The 22,692-nt window shown below is 42.1% G+C and overlaps 2 protein-coding genes across 2 annotated transcripts in view; one reads left to right on the top strand and one right to left on the bottom strand.

The window, feature by feature from the left end:
- The first annotated feature begins 316 nt into the window (after positions 1–316).
- LOC102911212 (disintegrin and metalloproteinase domain-containing protein 25-like) lies at positions 317–16,155 on the top strand. The gene is given in 6 exon segments (XM_076550511.1): positions 317–395; positions 2,397–2,480; positions 13,737–13,916; positions 13,919–15,163; positions 15,166–15,657; positions 15,820–16,155. Coding segments are annotated over 6 exon segments (2,286 nt in total). The 3' UTR covers positions 16,026–16,155.
- Positions 16,156–22,226: 6,071 nt separating this feature from the next.
- The window catches only part of Akain1 (A-kinase anchor inhibitor 1), a 41,380-nt gene continuing 40,914 nt past the window's right edge, over positions 22,227–22,692 (bottom strand). Inside the window, exon 2 of the mRNA XM_006989956.4 lies at positions 22,227–22,692. This exon is cut by the window's right edge and continues 1,569 nt beyond it. The gene's annotated coding sequence lies outside the window, so the exon portion shown is untranslated.

Below are 22,692 nucleotides of genomic sequence, written 5' to 3'. Positions count from 1 at the left end.
GAAAGAGTTTCAATTAATACACTCTTTCTACTTATGAAAACAGTTTACCGTGGCTAGGATGTTAAGCCACGTTACACTGACAGAGGCAGGCCACTTGAGTTTACTGTGTTTCTAGATCCACTCATTTCCTCTGGAGCATGATCTGATTTCACAGTGTTTTATTTATCTGAGGAACAAAAGCCTATACCATATATCTACCTAGATGTCATGCAGCTGGACCTCACCATCCTGATCTGAGTGTGCTCTACGATCTTCATAGTCACCGATGGCATTCCCATTGCTAGGCAACCATGACTACACAAGCCCACACGGGCACATGGCACTTCATGATACAGTGAACTTGGCCAGGACAGGTCTTGATGCTGCCCTACATAACATCGGCACGTATGGAACAGGTAAGCGTGGCTTTTGAAAGTTCACATTTTATGGCTTATTAGAAAAGGAAAGGGTGGTGTGTGTGTGTGTGTGTGTGTGTGTGTGTGTGTGTATACTAAGTTACAGCTAAATCAGCACTCTTCTGAACTACTGTGCAGTGGTTTTCAGACAGTGGCTTGAACAGCTGATTTTCATGTTCTTCTTTGGGCTTTTGTTTTTGTTTTTGCCTCAGACTAACAGATGAGAGGAAGAAAAAAAAACCCTAATATTTGGGATTTTTTTCCCCAAGTAGGCAAGAAAAGGCAGAAATGAACTATTATGTTTAACCCAGTCAAAGTGTATGTCTACCAACTCATGTAATTGGAGAAAACTTACAATGCAGGGGGGAAAAAAATAAGTAATCATCACTGGAAATCCTGAATGTCACTCTGAAGGAGAGAGAACCACCTGGAATTTTTCTTCTTAACCTCTAGGGCGTCATCTAGTGCCAACCTGGAGAAGTGCATCCAGTCCTAGGTGTCACCTGAACAGATTCTCTTTGTTTCTTCCCTAGTTTCTCTACCTTCCAGATTAAACTGCTCACTCACAGGCTCCTCCTTTCCCAGAAGGATCTAGGACAGAAAGTTCTAAGCACTACTGATAAAGCCATCAGACCTGGATAGGTCAGGAACCATGGAGAAACTTAATTCTTATCATTCAGAACGAGAGTGGCGTTCACTTGTAAATTCAAGTTAAGAGTAGATTTAAAAAAAATATTTAGCCTGAGGTCCAGAAATACTCTTCAATATAAGATGCATTAAATTATAAGAAAGCCTTTAAGGGAGTTCTGTGTGACTCAGGGTTTGGAATGGTTATTCACACAGAGGAAAGTGTAGATGCTATCTTGCTAAGTGGGGAAATACGTTAAAAACATCAGATATAGAACATTCTAACTGATTTTTTAGAGATTAAATAAAATTGCCAAAGTCAACAGGGTTGGTGAGACCTTAGGAACAGTAGTATTTCCCGGTGAGCAGTGTAGTTAAGGGGTTTTCTACTCTGTTTTGTAAGCACTTTATTACATCGTAATAAAAGACAGCACAAGGTTTTTACAAAAGGCTATCATACAAATAAATAAGAGAACCAGCAGATGTTATTGTTTCATAAATTAGGTAAATAGAAGGCTAAAATAAGGACTGGATTATACACACTTGGGTAAGAGGAACAATATTCACGAGTATCAAATCATCAGATAATGTCACACATCTTTCCCAGCCATCATCTCCTCTACTCAAACATTTCTAGTCCCTCTCCTGTGCAGCAAATTCCGGTATAACGTTTCTAACTGATGTCCTAAGGGTCAAGGATATATTCAATACCGGTAAATCAAGTCACAAAACCATGGTGAAGTCTGTAGGAATCTAGAAGCATGCACCTCTTCAGAATACATTCAAGCTCTTGTCTTAATCCTCTCTCCCACTATTCAAATCATAAGCACTTCTAAGTCAAGACCTCTCTGGTGCAGTGTTATGATTAACTCCTTGTAACCTTGGCATGTCACACCAAACCTTAATTTCAGGATGTGGTAGCTGAATGGATACTTGTTCAAGGGCTCCCAGGAATGTAATCTCTCTATTCAAATGCCCTGGGCAGTCAGGGTCAACAGCTTGCCTGGACACTAATACACTAAACCAGTAGCAGGTTGGGTTAAGGTGCTGAACTCCAGAAACAAGCAAACCAATGAAAATCCCTGCTCTGTCACCTTTTAATACTTTCAAAAAAAATCTATTTACCCTCTTTAAGTCTTAGTGTTAGCATCTGTATGAGAGCAATGATGTCATGTGGCTGTGATGTAAATGAAACCAAAGTACACTCCGAAAATTCCTGTAGTGTTCTTTATTTCTCGTCACTGCCTGAGTTGATAACTCTAACTCCTATCCTTACATCGGAGAGATATCAAACTAACTGCTGATTAAAATCTGGGTCTGGAAACCCACAGTTCTTCCCACCTCCTTCCCATGTGTTGCCATCTCATTTCTCAGGCTTCCAAGCATCATCATTTCACACAGAATGGAACCTTCATGAGGCCACGCCCTCAGCTTTTCTGGAAGGTTGGCCCTCAGCCGGTAAGTCAGACAGTAAACATTCTGTTATACTGAGGAAAGCTTCAGAACTGATATGCATACAGAGCCTGCTCAAAGCTCTGCTCTGCCTTAGTTCTCTCCTGGTGTCATTGAGGCTGGCCTCTCCAAATTCTTATACTGTTACTGTAGAAATTTTCTCAGCTCTGGTGTGTCTGTAGCAAAGGATTAAGAATTTCTCAAGCACCCCAGTTTTTTTACTGACTGCTGCTATTTATATATTACTATTTCTGTTTTCAACAGGATCGCTTTGATTTTGTTGGGTATTGTCTTAGTTGGGGTTACTATTGCTGTGATGAAACACCATGACCAAAGCAAATTGGGAAAGGAAATGGTTTATTTGGCTTACACTTCCACATCGCTGTTCATCACTGAAGGAAGTCTGGACAGGAACTCAAATGGGGCAGGAACTTGGATGCAGGAGCTGATGCAGAGGCCATGGAGAGATGCTGCTTAATGGCTTGCTCACATGGTTTGCTCAGCCTATACATTCTTTTAGAACCCTGGACCACCAGCCCAGGGATGGCACTACCCATAATGGGCTGGGCCCTCCTCCATCAGTTACTGATTAAGAAAATGTCCCACAGGCTTGCCTACAGCCCAGTCTTACGGAGGCATTTCCTCAGTGGAGGCTCCCTACTCCCTGATACCAATGGTTGTGTCAAACTGACATAAAACTGCTTCACTGTTAAACCACAACCTTCTCTTTCTTTTTCATCCCTAGGATCCCACCTTAATAAAGACATCACAATATAGAACATTTTACAAATTTAAAAAGGTGCCACAGCCTCACAAATCAAAACACTTTAAAAGTTGTCTGTTTAAAATTACCTATGGCCTCTGTAAAATCAAAAATAAATCAAGCACTTTCTTATCTCAAGAGGGAAGAACCAGGGCACAGTCACAGTCTGAGCAAAGCCAAGCCAAACTCCAATAGTATAAATAACTCATGTCCAATGTCTGAGATCCACTCACAGTTTTCTGGGCTCCTCCAAAGGGACTGGATCACTTCTCTGGCTCCAGCTTCTGCAGCACACACAGCTTATCTTCTAAGCTCTGGCAGACTCCACTCCACCACAGCTGCTGTTCTTGGTGGTCATCCCATGGAACTGCCATCTCCAAAACGTTGGAGTCTTCTGCTGCAAGTGGGCTACACTTTCACCAATAGCCTCTCATGGGCTCTCTTCATGGTGCCAAGCCTCAATTTCTTTGCATGACCCCTTCAGTCCTGGGCTCTCAACTGCCACTGAGGCTGTATCTTCACCAGTGGCCTCTCCTGGCCTCTCAGTGCCAAGTCCCAGCTGCTCTCCATGACCCTTTCATGCCTCCAAAACCACTACCACCTGGGTGACTCTTACACATTACCAAGTCAGGCTGATAGCACAAGATACAACTGTGGCCACCTTGGAACACTGCCTCTCTGTGTTCTCAAGGAAACACTTCCCAGAAGATTTCACTTCAACAATGCTGGTTTCTTCTTAATCACCGCCAATTTCTCAGCTCCAGCAGACCAGCATCAATGCCCCAGTAATGCAAAGGTTTCACCACAATGTTGCCAGTCCCTTATTAATCATGGCTGACTCTGCAGCCCCAGCTGATCAGAATGACAGAATCTCAATTCAAAATAGCAAATGGCCCTGATGAAGTCATTAAACATCCCTCTGAAACTTCACAAGCCATACCCCCATTATCTACACTGCTCTAAACATTCTTCTCTTCTAGGCTCCTACAAATTATCCCACTGAGGTCTCAACACTGAGTAGTGTTTCCAGCCCAAAGTTCTTCGCAATCCTCCCCCAAACATAGTGAGGTCTGCCACAGCAATACCCCACCATCCTTTGTACCAACTTGTCATTGTTAGGATTACAATTGCTGTAATGAATGGCCAAAACACTCGGGGAGGAAAGGGTTTATTTGGCTTATGATTCCATATCACTGTTCATCATTGAAGGAAGTCCTGACAGGAACTCAAACAGGGCAGGAACCTGAAGACAGGAGCTGATGCAGAGGCCATGAAGGGGTGCTGCTTATTGGCTTGTTCATCATGGTTTGCTCAGCCTGCTTTCTTATAGAACTCAGAACCATCAACCCAGGGATGGAACCACCCACAATGGGCTGGGCCCTCCCCCATCAATCGCTAATGTAGAAAATGCTCTACAGGCTTACCTACAGCCTGATGTTATGGAGGCATTTTCTCAGTTGGGGCTCCCTCCTCTCTGATGACTCTAGCTTGTGTCAAGTTGACATAAAACTAGCCAAGACAGGTAATAATGATAGAAATATATTAAACTAATCAAAAATTAATCCAGTGTGTGATAACCTTTCAAGACAAAAACCTGGAAATGCCACGGGGCTATAATCAACTGTGGTATTATAATTTGGATCTTACATGTTTGCTGATCATAGGTGTGGTAAAGCCTGCATCCCCGGGATGTTGCTACTAGGAGATGGGGGCTAATGGGAGGCCTTTAGGTTGTTAGAGGTCTGCCCTTGCAGGGAGTACTGAGCCCCAGGCCCTCCTTTTGTCTTTTCCTTTGTCAGAAGACAAGCAGTTTTGTTTTACAGCATTCCACCACCAGGGGCTGCCTTCTTGCAGATAAAGAACAAAGCAGGTTAGAGGTCCTGGTCTCTCCTAAGCAGGGAGCTCAGGATTTATTTGGCTTATACTCTTTTTTCCCCTGGAAATGCTCATTGTCTCAGGACTTTGCTATACTAGCACAAAGCTAACTAATGCTTTGGACACATTAGAAACACATCTTTAAATTTTAATGTGTTTTCTAAAGCTTAAAAGGCTAATATACACACACATATTGAATTAATTACACATCATTAATGTTGCTATATATCACCACATTGATCAAAACGTCATAAAGCAATGTTCTACCTTGTTTCTTTTGCAACTAAAAATTGGAAGGGTCAAACAAAGAATAAAGGGAAAAATGAACCAAGATGTATAAAGTATTAGTATAAGAGTAACCTGTTGCTTTAAAATATTTAAATATGCAAACCAAATTACATTACGTAGCCCTTGAATATGTATTATAAATCACTGTGAATATTTGGGAAGTCAAAACAATTTTTAAGAGTCAGGGAACTACAGAGCTGTTTCAAGTTAGACTAAGGGATTTGACCAAAAATATTTTAGAAATATTACAGAGAGGAATTGTGAACACTTTCATAAAAAGATAATTACCAACAGTAATCATGTGTTCTCTAAAACTAGGCCATAACAACTGTGCACATCTATGTATGTGGTGAAATATATCAGGGATCCTGTCAATGAAACAGAGAGCAATGGGTTTTGTTACATCTCAGGGTCCACGCATATCACAAGCTCAATGTCAGTTTCCAAGAGTGGGCTACCATGTACAGTGTTCTGTGGTGATATTGTGTTCCCCAAAATATTGTGCACTCTAATAAACTTATCTGGGATCAAAGAACAGAACAGCCACTAGATACAGAGGCCAGAAAAATGGTGGCACACACACATTTAATCCTAGCATTCCGAAAGCAGAGATCTGGAGGCAGAGGTCCATCCGGACCTCTGTGAGTTCAAAGCCACACCGGAAACAGCCAGACATGGTAACACATGCTTTTAATCCCAGAAAGCAGAAAGGTATATAAGGCGTGAGGACCAGGAACTAGAGCCTGGTTAAGCTTTTAGGCTTTTGAGCAGCAGTTCAGCTGAGATTCATTTGGATGAGGGAGGACTCAGAGGCCTCCAGACAAAGGAAACAGGATCATCTGAAGAATTGGCAAGGTGAGGTGGCTGTGGCTTGTTCTGCTTCTCTGATCTTTCAGCATTCACCCCAATACCTGGCCCTGGGTTTGTTTTTATTAATAAGACCTTTTAAGATTCATGTTACAGTGTTCCAACTTTACCAGCCGAAGAATAAATTTCCAACCTGATTGACTGCAACATTTTCAAGGATATTGTAGAGTTCTCTCTAAACACTATCTAAAATGGCTCTCAACATCGGTATTTCATGGTTAGAGCTGGTCAACTATAAACCACAGAAGTGAATGCTGGGTAGTTGCTACAACTGAAGCCCACAGTTTATAAATGGGGTGGAACATTTTCACCACAAAGAGCACAGAAACAACTTTAGGATTTGATTACTTTTCTAATTGTGAAATTTACACATTAAACGACCCAAAATTCAGTTTCAAACTAATTTCCAAAGCAACGCTGGCTTCAGTTAAGCTTATTTCCCTGTTAGTTGTTATTCTGGGCTAGCAAAGTGTATCTTCTGATGGGCAATCATGCATCCAATTTAATTGTATGTTGATCGACTTATAGAAAGAAGCAGGAGGAGGTCGAGGAACAGTCAGGGGCCCCTCCACAATTCAGTTAGCCAATCTCACAACCTTAATAAGATAAGAGAAAGGCCTTTTAGCTTGTCCCATATTTGAAAGGAACACTGAGAAGTGCTACAGACGCGATACGAAACAAATAGGAGCAGGTGCGCCATTCTTTCCTGTAAGTGGACCCAGCCCCAAGACACATTTAAATCACAACTGTGTGCATACGAGCTTTTAACAAGATGACTTGAAGCATCAGGAGAGCTTACAACCACCTGGCATTTATGATGTTCCTGTGTTCAATTGGATGCTGCAAATACCAACCTTTCTGCTTCTCTTTCCTTTTCTTTTTAAAAACTTTCTCTCCTTTCACAGCATCCTCCTCTTAGTACCCTAGACTCTAATCAAGGTGTCCAAGGCAATCTAAGGCTCAGGCCCTCGGGGCTCTCCTTTCAGTCTACTCAGAAAGAGAGTAACCTCTTCTCCTCTGTCATTCTTCATCTGCATTTACAGAGCCTTTCCGAAGCGCCTCCGCTTCTTTTCCAGACATCTCTACATTCAACTTCCTATAAATAAAGCTGTTCTTCAGAATCCAAACTAATTCCAGGACCCCTCCCCTCCACCAGCCACAGATACTCACATCCCTACTGTGTTAGCATAATCCATGCTTCCATCTGCACATTTCAATCATCTCTAGGGACTGGAGATCACTCAGTGGTTAAATACACATGCTGCTTCTACAGAGAAGGTTGGTTGTTTGTTGTTTGTTTGTTTGTTTGTTTGTTTTTATTTTTTGGTGCTAATTGATTGGATCTAGATAAGTCACATCTATGGATACGAAGAGCCAACATACTGATTTCACGTGCTTTTTGTAACACTTTAAAGGTTTCCTTGTACTCTTGTATCCATTCCTTGTAATAATCCAGTAAAAATGCAGGGAGAAGGTCGTTCATTGTCCACACTGAAGAGGAAAAACTCTGGCTTGGAAGCTCGGGTGCTGAGGAAAGCAAGATTAGTTTGTGGCTCCACTTGGGGCATTTCACACACACACACACACACACACACACACACACACACACACACAGCCCCACGCTGAACTGTGATCACAAACTGCAATTTACAGGGAACTTTTCTTCAGCTCTGGTCTTCCTGTTGGCTAGAGGAGTGACTTGGGGGTCGATAAGTTCCCCTCTAGTTTGCAAAGAAAGAATGTGAGCTGCGCTGTTCTTGGCAAACAACCGAGGATTTGACTGGGTAGTGAAGAAAAGAAACCAGAGTGTGGTGTACAGGAAATTCAAATTAGTGAATGAGTTAAAGGTGCTAATAGTCATGCATGTACTCATCAGGTACTCATTCTGGGACAAGCAAAGGACTCCATGCTGTGACCTTTGTGGACTCTTTAGCAGTTGTTGTTATAATTATTGTTGCTATTGATGAGAAACTACAAAGCAGAAGAGGAGGAATAAACCAGGAGGGTAGGGCCTCATGGGAGAGGGTAAGATAACTCTAAGTTAATCAGAGTTTTAGAAGATAACGGCAGTGTTCAGACTTACTAAGCTTATTCCACTTTCTAATAATATTTGTCCTATTTTCCAAAACTTCACCTCTTCAAACTGACTTCCTGGGGACAGAACCTCTATAATTCCACTTAAGTTTAATGAATAGTTTAAACTATTATCTTGAAATCTAAAGGTGATGGGGGGAACATGTAAGCTACATCAGAGGGCACGAAACACCACTGCACATCATAAAGCACCCCAGTCTTGGGTTTGTGGGTATGTTTTTCTGACCCCAACAGACTCATTTCAATTCAGCCTTCAGTTGAGTTCTATCTTGAGGGACCTTATTACAAACCTTGACTGGGCCGCTCCATCCTAGCAATGTTCACCTTCTGCTTGGTGGCGACTTTCTCCTCTGTAACAGGGCAATGTTTCAGTCATCGAGGGTGATTTTTTTTTTTTTTTCGAGACAGGGTTTCTCTGTGTAGCTTTGCGCCTGTCCTGGAACTCACTTTGGAGACCAGGCTGGCCTCGAACTCACAGAGATCCGCCTGCCTCTGCCTCCCGAGTGCTGGGATTAAAGGCGTGCGCCGCCGCCGCCGCCGCCGCCGCCGCCGCCGCCGCCGCCGCCGCCGCCGCCACCACCACCACCACCACCACCCGGCCATCGAGGGTGATTTTTAACAAGAGCAGAGACAGTGGGGTAGTCAAGAGCAATAGAGGGAAAGCCAACGTTACCAGAAGTGAAATAAAACAGAATCCTCATCTTCAAGAACTATCTAACTTACAGGCTGCTAATAAGAAAATGGAGCGGGGAGTGATCTCAATGGCAAATTACATTAAAGGGATTGTTTTTTTAATGAGACAAATTGACACTTTAAAATTATTTTAATTATTTACTTGAGGCATGAGCTCCTATTAAATACTTCTAACATAAGGAGTTCACATCCAAGGACAATATAAACGTTAGTCCTCATATACCTCTTAAGAGTTGTGTTACTGCCAGGCGGTGGTGGCGTACACTTTTAAACCCAGCACTCGGGAGGCAGAGCCAGGCGGATCTCTGTGAGTTCGAGGCCGACCTGGTCTACAGAGCGAGAGAGCCAGGAAAGGCACCAAAACTACACAGAGAAACCCTGTCTTGAAAAACCAAAAAAAAAAAAAAAAAAAAAAAAGAGTTGTGTTACGATTAAAAGTAATCAAATTCCAGCCAGGCAGTGGCGGCGCAAGCCTTTAATCCCAGCACACAGGAGGCAGAGGCAGGTTAATCTGTGAGTTCAAGGCCAGCCTGGGCTACATATTGAGTTCCAGGAAAGGCACAAAGCTACACAGAGAAACCTTGTCTCGAAAAACCAGAAACAAACAAACAAACAAAAGTAATCAAATTCCATCACTTAAAAGTAAGTAAAAGCTTTAAAAAAAAAAAAAAACTTGGTGGAAATGATATGGGAAGAGAACAGGGTGTGGTCAAGGCACAGGGGTGTGAAGGTGGGCAGAGATTTTGTGAGCGTTTTAAGGTACCCTAGGATAATGTGGGAGGTGGGGCATGGTAGGTATGGAGCTACACAGGCGGAAGACTAACATTTACAGTATTGTATGTGAAAAATGTCGTTTTGAAATCTGATAGGAAAGCGTATCAAAACAACCGATTTCCTCCAGTTTTCTGACTAGTCTCTGGTCATGTGGGTAAGCCACCGGGGCTCTCCGCTGTTTTGTAACCTGGTGAGCCTGTTAGTTTCTATTTTACGATATGCATTAGCCTCGAGTGCCTTCCTTCACTTCCACATACCAAACCTTCAGCCCCAGACAGGCACTCTGGAAGCCGCATTTGCTTCAAACAAACAAACAAATAAATAAAAGCGGCTACACCGCACTCCCTCCCTCAGGCGAGTAAGAGCAGGATGAAAGCCAGGAGCCGCGCCCTGCCTTTATTTAGGGTCCACACATTGTCGAAGGTGCAGAGATGACAATCCTTAACCTTTCTCTTCAGTCACTTTGAATTCTGGGAAGACCCAAACCTCCCGGGACAGACTTCCTCCCCGCCCCGAGTGGACAGCTTTCTGAGTGTTGGGGATGTACCTCGGTAACAAATCACCAGTTTCGCAACTTACCAAAAATGCTTGCAGCACAGATCACACCACTCGGTGTTGGGGGAGACCACACATGTAGCCCAGGACAGCTAACTGTGCACACCTGCTGTGTTCTGTTTAAACCTAAAGCTCATGTCCGTTCGCCAAAGTAGCTCTTAGGTTCCTCTGTTCCTCTCCCAGTGTAGCCACAGTGGATAAATCTGTTTCTGTGCTTTTTGGAATTACTGATGTCTTCAATGGGTGTTTTGGGAAGTGGGGGTCTAGTCTGTTAGGGCTGCCAGTGCCTGGCTTCTGCTGCAAAACCCCTGGTAACAAATCCATCTGCAACATGAGAGTTTCCACACAGTTCTTCCTGCCTTATTTACGCTATGTGGTGCCTTCAGCTTTTCAAAGCATGCAGCTTTCTGTGAACAAATCCCTTAAAGTCGCATGAATGACATACCTTTACCCTCAGAGGGATGTTGACATTCTTCCTCCTGCACTAAAGATGTTTTTATGGACCAAGAGCAAAAGGCAACGTTTAAATCTAAATCTAGATCTCTAGCCAAAAGATGCATCTTCTAAAAGACTGTGTGCAGCTTTGTGGGAAAAAGCAGAACTGGACTGTCTTTTTTTCCTCTTGCATGGGTACAGCCTTTTGATGGCTCCCCCTTTCCTGCATCTGGCAGAGGGAGACCTTGCCTAGGATTACACACCCTCAGAAGGCAGGTGGGAGGGATGGAAAGTTATGTAAAGGGCACAAATCCAAGGGTATAATCAGCAGAAAGGCCTTCTTCTATTAAAAAAGACTTGTCCTGCCCCAGAAAGAGAAACCAGAGTGGACTGGCATTTCTATCTAGCTAGTATTAAAGGTGATTCGCTTACACAGCTCTCCATTCATTAGTCCTTGGGACTCCTCGAGGCCTAATTTAATAATAGCAACATTCTGATGCCAATACCATACCTCGCTGACTGACAGCAAATGGAATTGGTATAATAATCCTCTTTTGGAAATAATGAAAACAAAAGACAGTAAACAAATGTTCGTTTGCTTAAGGTCACAAATCCAATTAGTTGTGAACCAATGTCAACACGGTCATTTATAATAGTTTAATGATCACATGAATTCAACATGAACTCTAATGGTCAACTCTTAATTCAGAAAAAAATAAAAATATTTGAGGCAAATCAGGATCTCCATCTCCCCTAGAAGGAAAATAGCCTTCTAAAAATAATAGAGAGGGTTTCTGTTTCCGGATTTTCTGTTGTTTTTATGATGGTTTTGCTTTATTTCCTAAAACAATAGCAGGATTTGAATTCTATCGAGCAATTCAGGAAAGTAATTCTTGCACTAAAGGGTTTGTTCCACGGTTAAGTCCTTACCTAGCATGTCCAAGGCCTCTTTGAGGTGAAGTGAAGAAGGGAGAATTTCCTTTGGAAGTCTGGCGGACAAGTTCCTAGGAAATCTATGTCTAAAGAGAATTACTTTTAATTTTTCTGATGCCATCGACCCAGCATGAGGAAGAGATCAAGCCATGGTGTCTTTGTATAAATTATCTAGATCTTTACAAACTATTACAAAATAAGCTTCCTTTTCACCTAGAACCAAGCTCAAAAAGAGTTACTCATTTCAGCCTAAGCCTATGTGTTTTGATTTAGAAATTAAATGCACGCACACACCCTGTGTTACACACATAAAACAACACACTCCTCTCCACGATCATCTCAGCCTTTTGGCCCTCTTCTTCTCTTCACCATTTTTTCCTTTTACTGTTATCTTCTAAATCGTTTGGGGATGACGGTGAGAAAGATCGGTGGAGGTAAGGAAAGACTTGCTGGAGAGGAAACACGGAAGGATTTGAAGAGAGCCACAGGAGGAAGACGGATGAAAGAAGAGCTGTTAGGTAATAATTCTGAGTGTCTGGTACTTCAAGCATAACTTTAACTGACTTTGATCCTACATCCTCATGAAGAAGACGTCAGTGGAATATGAGTGCTCCAAACGTTATGATTCTAAAACAAATCGAAGTTGTCTCTGTACTTGTGTTTTATCTCAATGTCAAAATACAGCAGTGCATTCTGAGAATGATGGACCTCAATACTCTCATTGCAGGAACTTCAAAATGAGCAGAAAATTTACAAAAAGCGTGATTCATACCACACAGGGGGTGTGTACACAGTAAGACTGGGGTGGGCTGGAAGACAGACCCAGGGTGGCCCCTCAACAGCGAGTGAGCAGCAACTGATTTCTTACAAAGGAAAAGGGAACAGGTGTGTCAGCTCACGCATGCCAGAGAATGACGGGAAATGAAGTGAGCGAGGATTTGGGCAGACTGATGAGTTCAAAATGCCTGAAGCGAAGTCAGTTTTTTCCCCTAAAGATGTCTGTTGAGTTGTGTGTGGCAGTGTACATGTGAACTAGGATCCAGGGACTATGAAAAGGAGAGAGAAATTTCCCAGAACTTTATGCTGTTTACAAGCAAAGATGGAGTAGGTAGCTAGACAGACTGGCAGTGGGGTAGATGGTGTCATAGACAACCATCTCTTTTCTGGTTAAGACACCCTGCCTAAGTAGGCAGGTAGCTTGATGTGAGCCACTCAAGGAAGCCATAGCTCTGCCTTAGGTTCTGTGCCCCTGGTGGTTAAAATGCCCCTTTGTGGCTTACCATCCTTAAAGCTGCAGCTAGGTTCTTCCACCAAATCAGAAATTTAAGGTCCCAGGGCAGTTTCTAAAATGGTCACACGTGTCCACCAGCAAACATCCTGATAAGCAGGGAAGCAAGCCACAGGGACATTCCCAACTCCAGAGCATGCCCAGTAGAGTGGACTGAAACAAAGATGATATATCTAGGGGTAAAAAGTTAACAATGCTGTCACGGCAATGAGGGGAACCATTAAAAAAAGAAGAAAAAGAATGGTCTACAGAGGGAGTTCCAGGACAGGCTCCCAAGCTACACAGAGAGACTCTGTCTTGAAAAAAAAAAACTTAAAATTCCACAATCCAGAACCATTGGCTATTTTCTCACCTTGCGTCTGCCCACCTTGAATCTCCTCAGGCACATGGGGTTTGCTTTGCTAAGTCAACTTTTGCTTCAACTATTTCTCAGCTCAATTCTTTCATTTAAGGACTGGGTGGGTGGATGGGGGACTGCATCTAATAATAGTGGGAAGATGTACTACCTCATGGGAAACACTTCAGCAGAGTCCTGCAAATTAAATGTATATGCACCGCAACCCTGAAATTCTGTCCCTGGATACCTACCCAAGGGATATGTCTTAGACATAACCAGATATATGCATAAGGATATTTATAAAAAGCTATATTTGTGACTGAGCAAGCTCAACACACCAGAAGCCTCTACACACACTAGCTACACACAGAAGCTCAACACACACTAGCCTCCCAGAAGTAGTGATACCCTTATGGGTCACAGGCAACAGAACAACGTGGTCTATGGGATGGCTGACCTATAGTCTGCACTTTGGGGGTCAGAGACATTTTATCTACATGAAAGCCAAAAAGGCTTTCATATCAAGACAGCTCTCTGTTTTCACACTGACCAAGGTGCTCTACACAAGGACCAGCCTTTTGTCCAGAAGGATTGCTACTACCATGGCTATATGGATGGAGACCCAGACTCCATGGTTGCTCTTACCACCTGTTTTGGAGGCATTCAAGGAATATTACAGATAAATGGGACAGTATATGAAATCAAGCCCAAGAACCTTTCTTCCACATTTGAACATTTGGTTCGCAAGATACACAGCGAGGAGACACAATTACTCTCCATGAGGTGCGCATTGACAGAAGAGGAGCTAGCAAGGCAAATGAAGCTCCACAGGAATGATAGCCCCACACTGATGCAAAGTGGCTATGAGGGCTGGTGGACCCACAAGAGTTTTCTTGAGCTGGCACTGGTTGTTGACCATGAGCGAATTTGTTATCTGAATGGCAATCAGTCACGTGTGTTACAGGAAATATTGATCATTGTTGGTTTAATAAATGAGATTTACCTTACACTGGATGTTGAGGTAGTTTTGCTTGGAGTTGAGATGTGGAATGAAGGAAATCCAATAACAGTGAATAACATACATGATCTCCTGACAGACTTTTGTTTTTGGAAAGCTATCAGCCTTAATAATTGTATTCAAAATGATATTGCACATTTTTTTGTGCTATATGATTTTTAACGGTATCTTGGTTTAGCCTATGTTGGAACTGTTTGTATGCCATGGGATAATTGTGGAGTTGATTGTCTGATCAGAGATAATCTTTTTCATTTTGGACAAATTACAGCACATGAAATGGGTCATAATTTGGGTATGCTGCATGATGAGGGTTCATGTACCTGTGGAATGGAACGATGCTTAATGGCTCCAACAGACAGTGGCACCCTCAATTTCAGTAACTGTAGTTATGCTGACTTTTGGAAAGTCTATGCTACTGCCAACTGTATGCGCAAGGAAAAAAAGCCAATAAGTATATACAAATTAAAGTCCTGTGGGAATGGTGTGGTTGATGATAGAGAGCAGTGTGATTGTGGATCTTGGAAAAAATGTACAGAAGATCCATGTTGTACTATGGGCTGTACCCTCAAACGTGGGGCTGCCTGTGCTTTTGGGCTTTGCTGCAAAGATAGCCAGATCATGCCATCTGGCACAGTGTGCAGAGCAAAGGAGAATGAATGTGACCTTCCAGAATGGTGCGATGGACATTCACATGAGTGCCCTAAGGATGTGTATTTGCTTGATGGGAGCTCCTGTAAAGATGGTGGCCACTGCTATGAAAAGAGATGTAACACCAAGATGTACAGTGTCAGCAGATCTTTGGCAAAGAAGCCAGGAGCGCAGCTCAGAGATGCTACAGGGAAATCAACAGCCAAGGTGACCGTTTTGGCAACTGTGGTCTATTCAGGAGTACATACTTAAGATGTAAGGACTCAGACATCCTCTGTGGGAGAGTGCAATGTGAGAATGTAAAAGCTCTTCCTTCTTTGAAAGACCATTCCAGTGTTCACTGGACACACCTCAATGGTGTCACCTGTTGGGGGACTGACTACCATTTTGGGATGACAATACCTGACATTGGCCACGTGAAAGATGGCACAGACTGTGGTCCAGAGCACGTGTGCATTAATAGGAAGTGTGTCAATAAGTTGATTTGGGTAAGTCGTTGCTCACCAGAGACATGCAATATGCAAGGGGTCTGTAACAATTTAGACCACTGCCATTGCAACTCTGGTTGGCAGCCACCATTTTGCCTGGCCCATGGCTTTGGGGGGAATGTGGACAGTGGCCCTGCACCTCCACCTCAACCTCCAACTACAGCTCCACCTCCACCTCCAATTTCAGCTCCACCTGCACCTGCACCTGCACCTGCACCTGCACCTGCACCTCCACCTCCACCTTCACCTCCACCTGTACCTGCACCTCCAACTCAAACTCCACCTGCAGCTGCACCTCCACCTCCAAAACAAATGAAATCCAAGAAAAATAACTGGGTGAGTATTATTCCGGTTCTTGTTATTTTTCCATTCTTTGTGTTCATTTGTCTTCGGAATAAGTATGGAATACCACATAGGAGTGAAGAACCAAGTGTTTCCTCTTCAGAAGAGGAAGAAGAGTTCAGTGACATCAGCACTGCTAGCAAAAGCTTGTAATTCCAAAAGTCACAACAGATCTTCAAAACATTCCCATGTCTTTCCATGTGTGAACTTGGCCCTTGAAGCATTGCTTGTTTAAGAATTTGCAGGGACAAAACCATAGAGATGTTTAGTATTTCAGGATTCAAACCTCAGTAATCAATAAAAGTCTAGTGCTAACACTTAAAAAAAGCTATATTTATGATAAGCAAGATCGGGATAACTTAATTTTCAATATTAGAGTAAACAAATAAGTAGCCATACATTCATACACTAGAGACAACAAGTTACCATAGGTTTCAATGCCATGATGAAATCTCTCATTGAGTGGAGAAGAGCATACACTATGATTCTAGTCATATGAATTTCAAAATGAGTAAAGCTGTTCTATAATTATGTAAGTCCTGCCACTATTTTGTTTGGAGAAATGTATAGTGGATATGTGGGTTATATACATAAATAAAAAGTTATCAAGCTACATAATTTGGTGACGCCTCTGCAAAAAAGATGGAACACACGGAATCATTTACCTTTAGAAATAGAAAGAAATGGCTGGGCGGTAGTGCCACACGCCTTTAATCCCAGCACTCAGGAGGCAGAGCCAGGCAGATCCCTGTGAGTTCGAGGCCAGCCTGGTCTACAGAGCAAGATCCAGGACAGGCTCCAAAACTACACAGAGAAACCCTATCTCAGGGGGAAAAAAAAAACAGGAAAGAAACTCAATAGTCTCTGCTAGCTTGGATTCCACAGATGAGGAGACCAGTGGCAAAGCTGATTCAACTAGTTAACCTCGTGTGGATAATGTATCCAGTGTTAACTCACTGGCGGCTTACTCTTTGCTGTGTTCACATGCTGTATTCACATACACTTATACAAGTGGAGCAGGAAAGATAGCATCCTAGTTTGCATTCTGTTGCTCTGATAAAACCAACTCAGGAGAAAAAGGAATTCTTTAGCTTAGGAGCTACAGTTACACAGTTCATCAGAAAACTAGAATCAGGAACCGAAGTGGAGAGCACAAAGGAGCACTGTTTACTGACTTGCTCTCCATGGCTTGCTCAGCTTTTATTCATATACAACCAAGGACTATCTTCCCAGCCGGCACATAGTCCACAGTGGGATAATCCTTCTCACATTGGTCATTAATCAAGAAAATGTCCCGTAGACATGCCCCCGGGCCACTCTGATGGAATCAGTTCTTCAACTGGGGTTTCCTCTTCCCATCTGACTCGAGTTTCTGCCTAGTTGACGTTGTTCCGTTAATGTTGTGAATGTGAATGAGGAGCACAGGATGTTTTTAGCAAGTAATCCTGAAACTAAAGACAGATCCTTGGCTCTCGGAGTTCTGTGTTCTTGAATCCACCCATCCTACCTTTTTTTCCAAAATCTGTAAACTTGAAAAATAAATCTATAGGCCTATAATGGAGTAACTTCTCAATATTTCAAAAGCCAACCTAATAAATTAAGGGATGTCTCTGCCCCAGGACTTTCCTCATAAATATTCTATTTCAGCATAAAATACACTGATGAAATTATTGCTCCTGAAATTTGATTTCTATACACCAGCACTCTTCTATTGAGATCTGCAAGTTATATGAGCTGGCAATCGTCTCTCTGCCACCTCCCTTAGGAGAGCATCCTCCAGTGCCTGTTGATTTGATGTCTGTGTGGATCAAATGTCTCTCAATGAGCCAGCTTAGAAAACAGAGCCAACATAAATTCATCCAACATAAATTCATCTTGAGATGACAAAGACATCTGTATTAAAATTAAAACACACCACACATCTGACTTCTTCACCGTACTTGAATGACAAGCCACTGCTCCTTATTTGGCTGGCACTGATTGGCTGCGTAGAAAGGCTCCTCCTGTTTCCATGCGTCAAGGCACAAATCATGAATAGTCTCAGCTTTCTTTGGCAGAAGCATGGCAACACCACTCTTCTGAAGTAGATGGTGAGACAGCATCAAAGTAAACACGGTTGGCTGATTCAAGAGCTCCTCCTAGGAAGCACCAAAGGAAAGCAGGAGAGACAGGAGAAGGAGGAGTAAAGGGTTATGCCTCCATCCGAAACCAACAGCTGGGAAGCTGGGAGATGGCTTTCTGAGTTGGTTCACCTGACCGGTAGGAAAGCTGGAGTGTTTATGCCCCAGCTCCCATTCATCAATGCCTGGGGCCTCTCTTGGGGCCTTAGCTCTCCTGTATTTCCAGCTGGCCCCTTGTGGAGGCTGAGAACACAGCTATAGGTAGAAAAATCCCGCAGGAAAAAATGACAGCCTTTGCAGCAGGACGACGCCATCTGTGCATAGAGAAATGGCAAATTTGAGGACATATGGAGAGATGGCGGCTGTGTCACCACACACACAACTCAATTAGTGAAGTGTTCATGGGAGAGCATGCAAGGGAGCTATTCTTTAAACACGAGCGCCAGGGGTGTGGTCTAGGTACTTACTCGGTTAAATAAAAACTCAGCTGAAAGACGGTAGAGACCACACTAGCAACTGCTTTCAACAGTGGAGAATAGTATAGGAATAGAGCATTCTTTACTTAAACTGTGGACAACCTTCAGCTTAATTCTAATGCTCAAAAGAAATATTTTCCTCTGCAAAGGTACCGTTGGCCTTCCTATCCAGCAAAATTCATCCTGCTCATCAAGGGATTCTTCCCCCGGCAAAAGACATGAACAAAGTTCACATATATTATACTTGATTTCTTCTGAATTTATTGGAAAGGTAAAAAGAAGTGGAAGCTAAAAGAATTACTTCAATTTTGCATAACTCTTTCCTATTCTGTTATTTTCTGATGCATTGCTCTAAGGTTTAGAAGGAACTATAAAATCTAGTAAACGACTGGAACTCTTTGGATTTATGAACTGGATCATTCTAGTTGAAGCCATATAAATAAATCCTTAGCAGATGAAATCATTAGCATGATGTCATTTCCCTTACCCATGTCCTGAGTTCTGTTAATAATCCTTCCATGCCATTGAGACATACCAATTTATATTCTTCCTTTGTGATGTAATTGTCACAATTCTCTTTTGTCCATTCTATACTGAAGTGAGAGCACTGCTCTTTGCTCCTATTTTTGATATAACCTCTCTATTTTACTCATCCTTTCGATACAACCTCTCCTTTTGTCTGAGCGGGGTTTCTATTGCTGTGAAGAGACATCATGACCACGGCAACTTTTATAGTGGAAGGAAATGCCTTTATAAAAATTGGAGTTTTAATTGGGGCTGGCTTTCAGTTTCAGAGGTTCAGTCCATTATTGTCACAGTGAGAAGCATGGCAGCATGCAGGCAGACATGGTGCAGGAGAAGGAGGTGAGAGTTCTACATCTTGATCCACAGGCAACAGAAGGAGACTGTGTTCCACACTGGGCAGAGCTTGAGTATATAGGACCTCAAAGCCTGCCCCAACAGTGACACACTTCCTCCCACAAGCATCTACTCCAATAAGACCATATCTCCTAATAGTGCCACTCTCTATGGATAAACCATTTAAACACAAGAGTCTATGGAGGCCAAACCTATTCAAACCACTATGCCATTCTTTACAGATTGGTTTCCATTTGTCATTTGCCAGCTTCATATTCATAGTGAGAAATTTGTTTGCACAGAGGATCATGAGCACAGTGACCACTAAGACTTTTCATGTTTGCTTTTATTATAAAGTGACATCCTAGCTGTGAATAATGACTAACTTCACCCTGTCCTTTGATTGTCTTTCACTCTTGTGTTGGGGCATTGAACATCATTCCAAAGACACCTGATTCCAGTCTGGAAATTGGCCTCTGACCATCTCAGCCCACAAATTTTAAATTTTAATTTTTCTTATATTCTGGTAGTATTGCTATTGATCATTTTGCATATATTTTTCTAGCATATCATCTATTCTAGAAATATACCTATGTCTTTCTCTTTTCTTTCAATTTTCCTTTTTATTAGATGAGTTTGCCACTTTTGCCTGAAACCGGTCTCTTCTGCTTCACATATTTCTTTCCAGTGATCTTTTCTATGACACTGTAACAAGAACAAAGGGCAAAATCACCCTAATGTCTTCACTTCAGACTCGTGATACTGTGTGCAAACAGATATGTTTTCTAACAGACAGGAAAATGGGTGCACTTCCTGTCCTCTGGTATTTCCTGTTTCCATGATAACAGTATGGTTCCGATGAATGACTAAAAAAGCCAATGCATTAAAGGTTTGGTCCTCAGGGTGATGTTACCAGAAGGTGGTAGAGTCTTTAGAATGTGGATCCTTGTGGTAAGTATTTGAGTCATCAGGAACAATCCCTTAAAATAGGCTATGAAACCTTGGTCTACCAGTGTGCCTCTGCTCCCTGGATCAGAGTCATTGGTGTGCCGGATCTCAAGCTCTTGAAACAGCATGCCACCACTAGCAGGATTCCAAAGCCATGTGACACTCAGTCTTGAAATGGAACCTCTGATATAATAAGTTAAATAAATTTTTTGTCCTTAGAACTTAATTGCATTGAGTATTTCATCATAGCAACATATGGCTGACTGATTTCAGCTGCCATTGTTTGAGGTTAATGGCATTGGGCTTCTTCCACTGGCAAATAGTTTTGTTGTTCCTTTGTTATCTTGGTTTTCATTTATTTATTCAGAAAAGTATTCTGTAAAACTATCTTACTCTTCCATCTTAACACAGATATTTCTAAAATGCGGGTTTTGACTGATTCAAATATTCAGTTTGAGCTTGGTGGTCTCTGCTTTCTCAAGACCAGAAATGCTCACTTCTTCCACTTATATTAATTCCTCTCAGACCTTGTAAAAATCTTTCTCTTCCTGAATCTTATTGTGAGGTTGTGGAAGGGAGATAAACAAGGTAACAGGTGGTCATACATTCCTGAAAACATTGCAAACTCAAAAGAGAAGATGTTGTTTCTATTGCCAAGTTCTCTTACAGGAGAAATTTGCTCAAATACCAGTTCTTTCCATCTGTATGGGCACTACAGGTGTTAAATGAGTTACCTTTGTCAGGGATTTTATTTTCTGTAATAGCTACTCCAATGGATAAATCCATAGTTCCTTTCTTCTGTATTATTTTATCACAGATGTCCTAAAACCACCTTGAAAACCAGCCAGGTCCTTGTTCATTGAACAGCACAAATTCAATGATTTTAAAATATCTCCTTCATGTATTAGCAACCTAAAATCCCATAATGGAAAAAAAACCGAAGCAACTGAATGCTTTAAAGAAGTGGGGAGGTCATGAAGAATGAAGCCCAGGAAACCAGTAAGTTGTTCTGTGTCTATTTGCAAAAATGTTTGTACTGAAGAGATGCTTACAGAAAAGCAAAGCCACCTGAAAGGATTTCTTTCTTTAGCTCTGTCCTGGAGATAGGCAGGCCAGGGGGTGAACAGCTGAACACACAGAGCTGGAAAACTCCTGTGTGGAGTAAATCCAGGTCATAAAAGACATTAAACAAATGTTCCCACAATTCTGAAAACAGAGCCGAGTATTGGCTTATGACAGCAGCCCAGTGGAAATCATTGCAAATTTGTGCAACATCAAGCCCCTCAATCCCCTTGTGAAACCCAATAAATAGCCATATCATTGCACTGAGGGTGAAGTAAGAGCACACCAGCCACGTTGATTCTTATGACTGGATTGCCATAGATCGCTTCATACCACGCATACCCGTGAAGGCTCTGGTAACTCCACTTCACTCTGTCCTCTCAGAAATCAGCACCACTATTCTTTGCTTCAGAATTTCCACCCCCAGGAAAATCGAAATCAACACTTGACAAGCCAGATCTCCTTACTTTTGCTATCCACTTCTTAGTACATTTCTTGCCAGGCAGTGTGGTGCATGCCTTTAATCCCAGCATTCGGGGGCTGGGGGGCACAGAGGCAGGTGGATCTCTGTGAGTTCGAGGCCAGCCTACTCTACAGAGTTCCAGGGCACTCAGGGCTGCACAGAGAAACCCTGTCTTGAAGGAAAAAAAAAAGAATAAGTACACTTCTTCTCCATAGTCAAAGCTATCATTAGTCAAGGTAAAGAAACATTAAGTAATTACCTACTCTGCCTATGGTATGGACGAGTTTGAAGACACATTCCTCTGGAAAGCCTTTTATGCAAGTAAGAGCCACATATAATATGAGTCAAACTAGAGCATGCAGAAAACAGCTTAACAGGGATACATATTTCAAAATGAGATATAATTTATTTATAAATAGCATTTAGATACAGAAATCAATAATATTTCCCAGATCCCTAGTTTATTAGTACATACACACCAGAGAAGAAAGGTAACATATTTACTTTTCTGCCACTTGACAGAAAAACAGGGTTGGTTATAGTTAGATGTCTTAGCAGAGACACAGTGGCAGGTCACCTGCAAACTACAAGAACTGGGTTTGTTTCTTATTTGTGGGCATTATCTGAGTAATTTCCCCAAATACACTTATTCTCATTGCCATGCTAAAAAATTGCCATAAATTCAGCCATATGATTTTAGGTTGACTTAAGTTCATTCTTTAATTACCATGAGTTCTGTTTTAAAAAACAATTAATGAATAAACAATATCTAAATTTAAACACTCTCTTTTGTCCCTTATGAATTTTCTCCCTGAATTAATTTGTTCCATCTATGCATCACCAAGTATAATCTAATATGGTGAAAATGAATGGTTTTCCCATTTCTTGTTATC

The sequence above is a fragment of the Peromyscus maniculatus genome, chromosome 13 (assembly GCF_049852395.1).
Source record: "Peromyscus maniculatus bairdii isolate BWxNUB_F1_BW_parent chromosome 13, HU_Pman_BW_mat_3.1, whole genome shotgun sequence".
NCBI lineage: Eukaryota > Metazoa > Chordata > Mammalia > Rodentia > Cricetidae > Peromyscus > Peromyscus maniculatus.
This window is presented reverse-complemented; position numbering and strand designations above follow the sequence as displayed.